The sequence below is a fragment of the Leptopilina heterotoma genome, unplaced genomic scaffold, assembly GCF_015476425.1.
Source record: "Leptopilina heterotoma isolate Lh14 unplaced genomic scaffold, ASM1547642v1 Lhet_65, whole genome shotgun sequence".
Taxonomy (NCBI): Eukaryota; Metazoa; Arthropoda; class Insecta; order Hymenoptera; family Figitidae; genus Leptopilina; species Leptopilina heterotoma.
In genome coordinates, this window is record NW_025111152.1 from 60,750 (window position 1) to 74,152 (window position 13,403).

General features: G+C 32.7%; 1 protein-coding gene across 1 annotated transcript; it reads right to left on the bottom strand.

The window, feature by feature from the left end:
- Nucleotides 1-3,906: 3,906 nt before the first annotated feature.
- LOC122509973 lies at nt 3,907-12,810 on the bottom strand. The gene is made up of 5 exons (XM_043624335.1): nt 12,755-12,810; nt 5,587-5,682; nt 5,242-5,412; nt 4,071-4,166; nt 3,907-3,917 (listed from the first exon to the last, which is right to left on the bottom strand). Exons 1-5 carry the CDS (start codon nt 12,807-12,809, stop codon nt 3,907-3,909), a joined length of 429 nt encoding a protein of 142 aa, XP_043480270.1. The 5' UTR covers nt 12,810.
- Between the last annotated feature and the right edge of the window lie 593 nt (nt 12,811-13,403).

Genomic DNA, 13,403 nt, shown 5'->3' on the forward strand with positions numbered 1-13,403 from the left:
ATTAGTTTTGTGCGAATTTTGATTTTGTTAATTTTATGAAATCTTTACGTTTTAGAGTCCCCTGAACCCAAAAAACATGGTTCGGTGGTGGTGTCTGTATGTAGCCAAAAAATGTTATTTCCGTGATAATTTTTGAAAAACTTATCGGATTATTTTTAAATTTAACTCACTTAAAGTTGGTTCAAAAATGAAACTTAAGTTCGTTAGCGAGACATTTTCGTCATAAACTACAAAAACTACAGTACTTTAAAAATTTTCAAATTTCAAAATTTTCATTTGTATATTATTATAGGTTAGAAAAATACAAACAACTTTTCTTTTTATTGAAAAGAAATCAAATTTTTTAAAATGTGCCATACTAGTTTTTTTAGGTTGGTTTATTACGAAATAAGTATACCTATTTTTAAAACTTTTAAATGGCGTATCAAATATAAATGATATTTTTTCCAAATAAAACTATACAACAAAGGTGTTTTCCGTATAAACCACACTGAGAGACCTTTGGGTCAGCAGCAGACTTTCGATAGGCTGCTACTGACCATTTTGGAGGAACGCTACAGGACTATACTTTTGGGTTGCTACGGTAAAATCTTGGGCGCGTGAAAGTCCCAAAGTTGTTCAGCTGCAAACCAAAGACGGCATTCCCACTACTTCGGTGAGCTGCTCACCAACATTTGGGACTGTCACGCGCCTAAGATTTTACCGCAGCGCACCAAAACCATAGTGGAGCAGCTGTCACATACGTTGTTCCGCTACCCAGTGAGAAATTGCCAATAGACTTTAATCGGTCCAATATCGGTCCAATATTGGTTGCCGTGCTGGGCGCCGATTGACTCCCAATATTGGACCAATATGGGCTGATGCTTGGGATGTAACGGCATCGCCAATCATCGGTTGTCAATATTGGTCCAATATTGGCCGAATATTGGCAACCAAGAGAAAAAAATTTTTTTAAATAAATTTTTTTTAATTAAATAATAATAAAAAATTATTGTTTATAATTTTTGTTTAATATATTTATTTGTTTAATTATTTATTTTTAATAATTCATGTAAATAATAAATAATTTATTATTTATAAATTATAATTATTTAAAAATGCAGCAGCTATTAGAAAATAACATTCTGCAAAAAAATTCTATCATTGAAAAATCAATGATAGGCGAGAGAAATCCACGTCTTTAAATAGATTCGCAGATGATAGACAAGAGATATCCGCGTCATTAAACGGATTCGCAGATATACTCTGGTCTCGCGACGAATCTCTCGATACTTATATACACTGGAGTCGCCGTGTCAGTTGCGAGAACGGTTACAACGTCCCTCTGGCGGGAGAGATAAGAATTGTCACGTAAACTGCGGGTATAATAAGGCGGTCGGTAAAGCGATTTAGCAGTTTACGTGACAATTCTTATCTCTGCCGCAAGAGGGACGCTGTAACCGTTCTCGCAACTGACACGGCGACTCCAGTGTATATAAGTATCGAGAGATTCGTCGCGAGACCAGAGTATATCTGCGAATCCGTTTAATGACGCGGATATCTCTTGTCTATCATCTGCGAATCTATTTAAAGACGCGGATTTCTCTCGCCTATCATTGATTTTTCAATGATAGAATTTTTTTGCAGAATGCTATTTTCTAATAGCTGCTGCATTTTTAAATAATTATAATTTATAAATAATAAATTATTTATTATTTACATGAATTATTAAAAATAAATAATTAAACAAATAAATATATTAAACAAAAATTATAAACATTAATTTTTTATTATTATTATTTAATTAAAAAAAATTTATTTAAAAAAATTTTTTTCTCTTGGTTGCCAATATTCGGCCAATATTGGACCAATATTGACAACCGATGATTGGCGATGCCGTTACATCCCAAGCATCAGCCCATATTGGTCCAATATTGGGAGCCTTTATTGGACCGATGATCGGTCTCTTGGCTCCCAATATTGGACCGATATTGGACCGGTGAGAAATTTCTCACTGGGTACAGTCCCAAAGGTTTTTCAGTGCATGTAGCTTTATTTTTGTTAGTTTTTGAACATTTTTTTCTGAACTAGCTACGTGAATTATGGTCGACCCCAAAGAAACGTGGAACATAAAATTTTTGATTTAACAATTACTTAAATGAATAATTTTTCTTATTTATTATCACCTTATTCAAAACGTCTAAAAACTTAATTTTTAAAAAATTTTATAAATAACTAATTTGGGCAATAAAACATTAGATATTTTATGAATTTATCAATTCAGAAACAGTTTAAACAGATAATCGTTATGTACTAACTCTACTGTAAAATAGAGGTTCTAAATTAGATCTGATTACGGTATTAAAATAGAACTAAATTTCGATTTAGTACTAAAATTGGTATTAAATTAATCAAAATTAAAAGTTTTTTCAACTAACCATGTTTCTACAAAGAAAGGTAGTAATAAAAAATAATTTACCATTCGTAATAAACGATCCCAAAAATTTAAATTAAAGCTTAATTAATCTCGTAATCAATAATATTAAAATTATCAAAAATCAAAAATATGTGATGAGAATGTAATCCTTAAAATCATAGTAACTTTAAGAAAAAAAATTTTATGAAATATATATAATAGAAAAGGAAAGAAAAATTTTACCAAAGAAACATTTATAAGCTACGAAAATGAAATAAAACAATGTAATGCACGAAGGTGCGATTTTTTGATCGGCCTATAGTTAGGCCAACTTTTACAAAGTCGGTCTAATTTCTTGTGACAGAGGTTGGACCAACCATACAGATGATAACGGTTTACCGTCTAATGGCGACGATGGTTGGCCTGACAACTCATAATGAAGTTGGCCCAACTTAAAATGCATATGTTGTGCCAATCATACATTTCAATGGTTGGTCCAAAGACTGACGCCAATGTTGGCACAATTTTAGATGCGTGAGTTGGGCCAACCACAATTTTCATAGTTTGGCCAACTTCAACTGCCAAAAGTAAAAAATTATTAAAAAACTAAATTACTTATACAATTAACACGTTATTATTAGGGGGAACATCAGATACAACCTCTACCTATTATTATTAAACACAATCTCATATATACATTTTCGAAAATATCCAACGCTAGCTGAGGTCGAACCCCTAACCTAACGCACTACGCTACGCTTACATAGGAGTATATAACGTTAAATGTATATTAAAGCTGCAACAGTTGGGCCAAACGTGGCAAAGAGTTTGGCCGACCCAGAAAGTATAAGTCAATTATACTGCTTTTTTGGAGTTTTACCAACCGTTGCGCCCACCGAGGACCAGAGTTCGTTCGACCATGAAAATTTAAGTTAATTTAACTGCGTTTCTTGAGTTTTGCCTACCGTCAGGCCAACCGTGGCCCATAGTTCGGCCGACCAAGGAAGTTTAAGTCATTTAAACTGTGTTTCACAGAGTTTTGCCAACCGTTGGGCCAATCGTTGCCCAGAGTTCGTCCAACAAAAATAATATTATAAGCTAATTAAACTGCGTTTCACAGAGTTTTGCCAATCGTCGGGCCAACCGAGGCCCAGAAAAAATACAACTTACAAAAATGTAAGTCAATTGAACTGCGTTTCACAGAGATTTGCCAACCGTCGGGCCAACCGAGGTCCAGAGTTTGGGCCTCTCTGGCAACCGAAATTTCGCTTGCTAAAGTTAGGCCAACCGTGGGCCAACCTTCAAACTCTGGCGGCTAACCCAAATTCGCACCTGGGTAGGCACCTCACTGTGAGCTATTTTCGCGTGAAGCGCGCAACAATTAACTAAGCGCGATGATCGGACGGTTATCGTGCGCCCAGAAGCACGCTTCTGGAAGAGCGTTGGACACTGTATGGTTATAGCTGTTGATTTATAGCTGATTTCAGTGTTTATCATGTATTAACTTCGAATTAACGAAGGTCTAATTATTATCAGTATCATTAATTAACAATTTGTTAGAACAATCTAATCAGCATTAACTTTATATTAATACCGGGTGAATCACAAAAACAGTTTATAAGAATACTTCTTTTTTTAATTTACAATCTTTATTATATATTATATATTATATTACCATATTTGTTAGATGTCATGATTTTCGACGTTTTAATTATGTTTGAATTCGATGAGGACTCCTTTTCTTTTGACGGTGAAAGTTGTAGCACTGTGTCTATGATAAAAAACAATATCATTTTAAAAATTAATAACGAAATTTTTAACCCTCTGCCTATGCTGGCTTAACTTCAGTTTAGTCCTCTGAAAAGTATTTTTCATAGTTTCTACACGGATAAATTTAAGGTGTACATGCTGTATCCCGAGTCAAAATTTAGGGGTTGAAAAGAGGATTTCAAATTTTTGTTAAATTTAATTTTTTTAAATTTCTATCTATGCTAATACATAGATTAATTGAAATCATTCAAAAACTATTATTTGCATCTTCTATAGGGCAATTGAAATATAATTCTGTGAAAAAAATTCTAATTTTAGTTTTCGAAATATTTTTAAAATCTTTTTTCGGACCTCTTTTAAGCCTGTTTACTTTTCTTTTGAACCTATTTTGAACCTCTAAATGTGCGGAAAAATCCATTTCTGTAGTTTTTAGGTTCAAAAGAGGATTTAGAAGTTTAAAGAGGTTAAAAAGAGGTTTTTGGAAAACTTAAAGAAGGTCTTAATTTTGACTTGGGACCTTTTGAAATATTTGACCAATAATTAACTTTACTTTATATAAAAACAATAGGAAATATTAGGTGTAAAGTGAATTGAATAGTCAAAGTTTTAAATAGGAATAACCCATGCACTATTAAGTACAGATACTGCACCAATAATTGTTCCGTGTACTTAACATTTAAGAGGACTTAAATATTTCTGTTTTTTAAGTTAATAAAATTGTCAAACTATTTAATAGAAGCCTTACTGAAAAAATTAAAAAAAAAAATTTTATCGGTTCATTGGTTTTGAAGAAACATGTACCCAAAAATAAAAAAGTCAAATTTAACTGGAGACTTAGATTACTTAAAATTTAAGAAAAAGTAATGACATTCTGAATTAAATATCCTGAATTTGAACACTTCTATTTATCAGAAAATGTTCTAAATAGTCGTATTCAGCTTTTAATTAAGTCTATTTCTACAAATTAAACAAAAAATTTATGCTTTTTTGATTTTAGATAATGACAAACATAAGATCAAGCAGAGGATTAAACAAAATTAATTTTTATCTTATTAACATTTTAGTTTTAATATCACCTTTTTTAGGTGTTATGATTTTCGTCGTTTCAATTATTTTTGAATTCGATGAGGATGGTTCATTTGACGGTGAAAGTTGCAGCTCTGCGTCTATGATTTTCGCCGTTTCAATTATTTTTGAATTTGATGAGGACTCAGGTTCATTTGACAGTGAAAGTTGCAGCACTGCGTCTATGATAAAAAAACGATATAATTTTAAAAATTGATAACAAAATTCTTATATTCAATCCTCTGTCTACGTTGATTTAGAATTTAAATAGATTATTTGAGACAATGACGAACACAAGAACCACAGAGGCTTAAACAAAATTAAGTTTTATCTTATTAGCATCTAAGTTTTAATACCATCTTCTTGAGGTGTTATGATTTTCGCCGTTTCAATTATTTTTGAATTTGATGAGGACCCAGGTTCTTTTGCCGGTGATAGTCGTAGCACTTCGTCTATGATAAAAAAACGATATAATTTTAAACATTAATAACAAAAATTTTATATTTAACCCTCTGCCTACGCTGGTTTATCTCCAGTCTAGTCCTCCAAAACGTATTTCTTACAGTTTCTACTTAACATTCATGTAGATAAAGATGATTAGATATATTAGATAGATAATAATTAGATATCGTACCCGTCTTCGACAGGTTTTAGTTTCTATTAATATATTTGAAGAGGTGTCTACTAATCGGGAATTTAATTTGATTGGGAAAAATTAATAATTAGTTAGCATTAACTATTTCATTAAGAAAATATTAGATACTATTTGAATCAGTAAATGATTTTTCCTATCAAATATTATTTTTATCTAATTCAGATTCACAGAACAGTATTTGACAATTTGTAGTATTTTATGCGTTTGTAGTATTTCAATTAATGTATAAAAAATTAATCCTAAATTTACACCAGCTTTTGAAGTTATGTAGAGTCCTACTTTGAACTAATTGTATCGAGAATGGACCCTATTTTATGACTGATAAAATCTAAAATAACACCTATATTGTAGACTGAAAGTAGTGCTTAAATTTTGATAAATAAAAATGTTACATCAATAAAAATTAAAGCAAAAAGCGATTTTTTAAAAACAAATTAATATAATACAACTTTTTTTAATTATATATCAAAATTTCCGGTTTGTCAAAAAATTCTCGATTTTTCCTGGTCGAATTAAATTCACGGATATTTCTCGGTTTTCTTTCGCGGTTGATAGACAATGTATTAGTAGAAACTATAACACGTTTTCGATTCCCACATGGGAATATACATGGGACCCTATATCAAAAACCATGTAAAAGTCAACTGTCATAAAGGAAACAATATTGATTTTCATGTAAAACCGTATGAGAATTTTCGATATGATTTTAGGTAATGAATATATGTGACCTGGACAGTGAAAAGGGACCTTACGTGCGAAAACAAGTTTTCGAGAAAACAGCAGTTAAAGTTTAACTTAGAAAAACCCTTGTAACTTTTTAAAATATTAATATTTTTTAATCAATTTAAGCTTATTTTCTTCACTGTGGATCACAGTATCAAAATAAAAAACATACAAGTAATGAAATTTTTTTTAATAATTGTTTATATAAATTAATAACAAACTCCCCAAACACAGAAAAAATAATCTAAGTTTTCTAAATAGCAACAATAAGTATAAATAAGTGACACATGTTTGTAAGGGTTTTCGAGGCCGCTGATTACGAATATGATGTTAAATTGACAATTTGACAGTTGACAGCTGTCAACTTCTCTAAAAAGTGATCGTTTTTTGTAAAAAAGACAGTAGTAAGGTTTTTGAGGTCGCTGATTACGAATATGATATCAAATTTGAATTTTAACTGTTGACAGTTGTCAAAGAAACTGTCAACTTTTCTAAATAATAAAAAATTATCGTCTTCGTTATTTTAATTTGTATAATAACAAAAAATCAGTTTTTTCGTATTTTTACTCTTGTTTCTTTTAACTTAAAAATTACACTGGGGTCAAAAACTTTCAGTACATTTGTACTGATTACTTTTAAATGCTCACTTCACTTCAAATTCAAATAGTTCTGCAAAAATAGATGTTAGAGCTATCAAACTAGGATCATTTTAAGGTTCAATAAATTTAGAGTCAAACAGGCTAAGATATAACTAATTCAATACTGTAAATATTGAAAATATAATTCTTTAAAGTTAGAGATTTTTCGTGAAAAATGCGATTTTGAAATCTAGAATTCAAGCGCACGCCAATTGATGGAAATTTTTTTTTAAGATTTGATAGTTGCACAATATTAAGTACAAATTCCATTCTTTAATTCTAGACCAAAATAATTCACATATATTAAGTATTTTCTTGAAATTCTATAAAAATAACTTCCCTTTCTCTCGAAATTTTTCAAAGAATATTAATTGCTAATTCGTCGTTTTCGTTCACTTGTTTTTTCAATTAACCACACTTTTGAAAAATATGCACCTTTTTTTATTGAAAAATAAAAAAATTGACACCTAGAATGAAAATAAGGAATAATAATAGATTTAAAATGTGTAAAATTATGAGAAGAGGGATAAATTTCATGTAAATAACTTAAATTTCCTAAGATGAAGAGGTTCTATATTTTTCAAAAGTGTGGTTATTTGATAGAACAAGTGAATGAAAACGACGAATTTGCAGTTTATATTCTTCGAAAAATTTAGAGCAAGAGATATTATTTTTATAACATTTGAAGAAAATACTTAATATATGTGAATGATTTTGGTCTAGAATTAAAGAATGAAATTTGTACTTTCTATTGTGCAACTATCAAAACTTAAAAAAAAATTTTCTTCAATTGGCGTACGCTTGAATTCCAGATTTCAAAATCACAATTTTCACAAAAAATCTCTAACTTTAAAGAATTTTATTTTTAATATTTACACTATTAAATTGGTTTTATCTTATCCTATTTGACTCTAAATTTATTGAACTTTAAAATGATCCTACTTTGATAGCTCTTACATCCATTTTTACAGAAATATTTGAATTTTAAGTGAAGCGAGCACTTAACAGTAATCAGTACAAATGTACTGAAACTTTTTGACCCCAGTGTAATTATAATTAATAAATAAATAAATAATAAAAGTAAATAATAATAAATTAATAATTAATTATAATTAATTAATTAATTATGATTTTTTGGTTTTCACCATCTTAAAGAGCGTTTCAAACCCTATCCAAATCAACAAAAAAGTAAAAAATGATTTTTTGACACGTAAGGTCCCTTTTCATAGACCAGGTCACATATACTTTAAATACACTCAAAAAGCCTATATTTCTTTAAGAATAAATCTTATGCTAAATGTATTTTCATTTCTCAAATTGGTATAATTTTTCCATATCCCTATTGAAAATTTCCATATCAGATTCTACCCGTTTTTGCGTAATGCCCAGATAGAATTTTGAAAAGTAACAAAATACCCCAAACATTTCTAAAATTCAAAAAGCAAAATTTTAATTTATAAATAGGAATTTATTTATTTTAATAGTCATTTCTAAAACATTTCTAGAATTTAAAACTAAGAAAATTTTGATTTATAAATCCCAATTTGCGCTAATGGCGTCTTAAGAACTTTCTATGTTTCTGTGCCCGTTGAAGTCAAATTTCAGTTTTATTGATACTTTAACTGTACACTTTATATTAAACACATATTTTATTTTCTACCTTAAATCCCTGGTAAAAATTTCGGATTAAATACGGACTAGTATGGATTAGTCCGAAAATTGTACGAAAAAGTCCAAAAAATGATCTACGATAGTCTGATATCAATTCGAACGGAAACCTAAATCCGAAAACACTCCGGAATAATCCTGAATGTCTACGAATTCAGTCCGTAACTAGTTAAAAAAACTTAATCCGAAAAATGTCAGGAGCAATCCGAATTCTGTAAGCTAAACATGAATTTATAAATTCTAAGCAATGTACAGACAAAAGTCTGATATTATTTATATAGATTTGAAACAATGACGAACACAAGAACAGGCAGAGGCTTAAACAAAAATTAATTTTTATCTCAATTTACCAACAACTAAATTTTATCACCATATTTTGCAGGTGTTATGATTTTCGCCGTTAGGTGAGGATGTCGTTTTCAATTCAAGCTGTCGTTAGTGCGACGCAGGTGATACGATACGATTGGAAGTCGAACAGACAGCGAGTATTGCCTTTGGTGGGAGGCGCACGAGGGACTTTATCCAGTGGGAGGCTACTTCTCGATATCTCTCGTGGGGATGGTTACGTTGGCTGTGCCATGGCGATTGAGGAGAGATACCCTGTTACCCAATCTAAGGCGGTGTCGAGCTCGGGACTCTCTGAGGACCGGATCGAATACCGCTAGCACTTATCGGGACACTACTAGAGAGGGTGGGAGGACGTTGGGGGCCGGACTGTCAAAAAGACGGCAGGACTCGTACGAGGCTTCCCCTAATACCAGAATGCCGGCAAAAAAGTTAAGGGGCCCACAAGGGGGAACCGTATCGTTTGCGGAAATTACTAGATCGTCATTAGCCGGGGCGATCGTTGCGGAAAGCTATTTGAGGGTTTTTATGACGTTGGCTAATCTGGACCAATTAAGGGTAGCAATTCATGGTGATAAAGAAGGGGACGAAGTAGGACCCTATCCTCACTTTGGAGAGGTTCGTCTTACTAGGGGAGCGATCCTAGTAGAGTGCCTGGACTCAGAATCTAGGGAATGGCTAAATAGCTGTAAACCTCGGTTCAGTCAGGCGTTAGGGGGTTTTACCATTAAGGTGGTAGATCCGGCTCAGCTGATCAAGTTGGTAAGGGTTGTAGTTTGGGTACCTGGTCCTAGGGTGAACCAGGCTTCAATCCTTCAAGCCCGGCAGTTGAAACTGTGTTTTCGGCTGGGCCAAATCACTCTAAGAGTGGCGTGGCACGGTCAGTACCGTGCCACTCCAACAGCCAACAGCTATGTCAGTACATAGCTTTTGTGCAGGGTACACAGGGGGGACGCGACTGAGGAAACCGCGAATCAGCCTTAAAATGGCTGCTTCCGGGATTCATTGTACGCAGATTAATTTCCATCATTGTAAAGACGCTTCGGCGATTTTAGCCAAGAGCACCATGTCGTTTGGGGTAGCACAGACATTAATAACAGAGGCAGAAGACTTTTAGATTTTCTGATAGATACAGATTTAGATATTTTAAATCAGGGTAATGAGCCGACTTTCGTTACTGTTAACAGAAAAGAGGTATTGTATATTGCGATCTGTTCCAAGTCTTTGTGTGATGGCGTGAGAGACTGGAGCGTGTCTGATGAAGATTCCCTCTTGGACCACAGTACTGTTAGATTGGAATCGTAGGATCGGGAACAAAAGTGGGGACGTAATCCTAGGAGTACTGACTGGGCTTCATATATTGAAGACCTCAAGGCCTCCATGGCATGCTTTCCCACTTCGTATAGAACGCGGGAGGAGTTGGAGCTTGCAGCGGAGTATCTGCGAGATTCTATTATCTGCTCCGTTTGGAGGAACATAGAAAAACAGTAAGGAAGCTTTTTAATAAAGCAAAGAAACGTAGGCATCAACGAGCATGGGATGAATATCATACTGCTCGCGATTCTTACAAGAAAGAAGTAGAGAGGGCAAGGGGTGTCAGCTGGAGAAGTTTTTGCGATGGAATGGAGAGGGTACCAGAAGCATCAAGACTTTATAAAGTACTAGCTTGAAACCCAATGGCAAAATTAGCTACTATTATGTTGCCTAATGGGTACTATGCCCAGGATAAAAGGGAGTGTCTAAAGCACCTGATGGAGGTAAACTTCCCGGACTTTAGAGAAGGTTCGGAGAACAGCCATGGCATAGGACCAGATAGGAACCGAGGATATCGGGAACACTGGAAACTAGCAGCCAGAGTCATAACTCCGGAAGAGATTGATTGGGCAATAAGCACTTTCAAACCATTTAAGGCTTCAGGGGGGACGGTATATATTACCGGGGGGATTGGAGTGTATTAGAATACCTTTGTGTAAAATTATAAGAGCGTGTTTAGCTCTTAGTTACATACTGGAGACTTGGAAAAAGACAATGGTTGTGCTTATTCCGAAAGCTGGTCGGTCAGGGTATACTGCGGCGAAGGACTTCAGGCCAATTAGCCTAACTTCCTTTATATTAAAGACGTTAGAGAAACTGGTGGATAATTTTATTAGACAGGAATATTTTAAATATCTATCACCAAAAAATTTTTTGCTTTTGAACAAAATAATGCATTGTGTAACAAACGTGAACTAGCGGCCTTTTTGGAACGAGCGTTCACTGAAAAACATATTTAATTGAAAAGAATGTTGAGAAAAGCGTACACAAGATTTGGATCACGGAACCATGGACGGAATTACATCTATTTGAGCGTTACGAAAATACTCGAACAAGCACAAACAAAGCTCTTTTTCGAACTGAACTGTCATTCACAGTATTTTTGTAACTACGTACGAAAAGAAGAAGCACTTTATGTTCGCTTACGGAGAGACAAATAATGTCATTTTTATGATTGCATTATGAAAAGTGTTATTTGAATTTATCAATTATAATGCATACTCATTCTTAGAATATCCATGTCCGATCAAAGGATGTTTGAAAATAATTTATCTCCACAAAGACGTCACAGTGAGTACTATATGATAATGGGGAAAAGTGGAGAAAAGTATATCAATAACCATCTAGTCAATATGAACTCGATGGAATAGTTAAAACTTCCTTTTAGAAGCAATTTTAGAAAATGATGTAATATATTGGACACTTGTTCTCGAAGATGAATTTACAGACTGGTACAACAATTATAGTTGAAAGGTAATCGGTCGCGCTCAAAGAAAGAATATTATTAGCTTTTATATAATACTCTGGAGTCAATATTGCCCAGACAGAAATTTAAAAAGAATAAAGGCTCTTCCTTTCAAACATAAAGAAGATCGAGAGCTAGTTACTATATTTACGAGAGTGAGAAGCGCAACTGTATATATGCGTTGAGGTCTTACTTTCTCTTCACTCTACTCTGACTTTCAGGTCACTTAAACTTTCGCTTCATCCTCACTCTCAATTTCTCTCACTTACGCTTTTACCCTCATTCTCACTTTACCGTACTCTGACTTTTAGTTGATTCAAGAAGAAATTTCCGTGAATTTTTTAAAAGTTACTTTAAATACTTTTAAACCTAAAAATTGAATTTTTTAATTTCTAACCCATTATTTTTAATTTTATATTTTTTAATATATACCTGAAAATAATAATAATAATATTTTTAAAAGTAATATTTCAATATTGGATTGTAACTTTAAATACTTTTTTGGTAATACTAGTTTATTGAATTTAATAAAATATCAAAACTTTTTAATAATTCACAAACATTTGTGTAAATTTCCAGCAAATTCCAGAATTTCTCGGTCGCTAAACACCCTGTAAATGATAGGGTGAGAGTAAAGTTACAGAATAGCACTCTATTCGGTTCGTTGTTAATAACTTATTTTAAATATTTCTGAAAGAAGTAATATATTTAATTACCTTCTAAAATTAGCTTGAAGCTACATTCTTTTTCGAAGACTTCTGTTTCTTCCATATTAATGGAAGAGTGTTCGCCTTCTGGAGTTTCTACGTTATGAATTTTCCTCGGTAATTCAATGTTATCATCATGTTTTCAAATAACTGATATCCTTGCTGCTTACACTACTTGATCTTTCGATGACTTGTGTTTTTTCCACATTAATGGCAGAGCGTTCTTGTTCCAGTGGTTTTACGTTGTGAATTGTTCTCGATAATTCAATGTCATTATCCGGTTCTTTCAATAACTGAACATCCTGGCTACTTACACTATTTGACATTTCGATGGCTTGTGTTTTTTCCATATTAATGGAAGAGCGTTCGCCTTCTTGTGTATTTATATTATGAATTTCTGTCGAGAATTCAATGTCACTATCCTGTTCTTCAGATATTTTAGGTATTTCAGACCTTTCTATAATTATAAAGAAAAGATGTTTCAAAAAGAAAAAGTGTTTAATAAATAATATTGTATGATATTAAAAAAAATATCTAAGTATCAAAACAAGGTAGGGGAGACTGGGGTTAAATCGAACAAGTTAAATACACTGAAACCTCACTTATTTAAAGTCTCGTTTACTTAAAGTCGCATTTATCTGACCAATTTCGCTTCAGT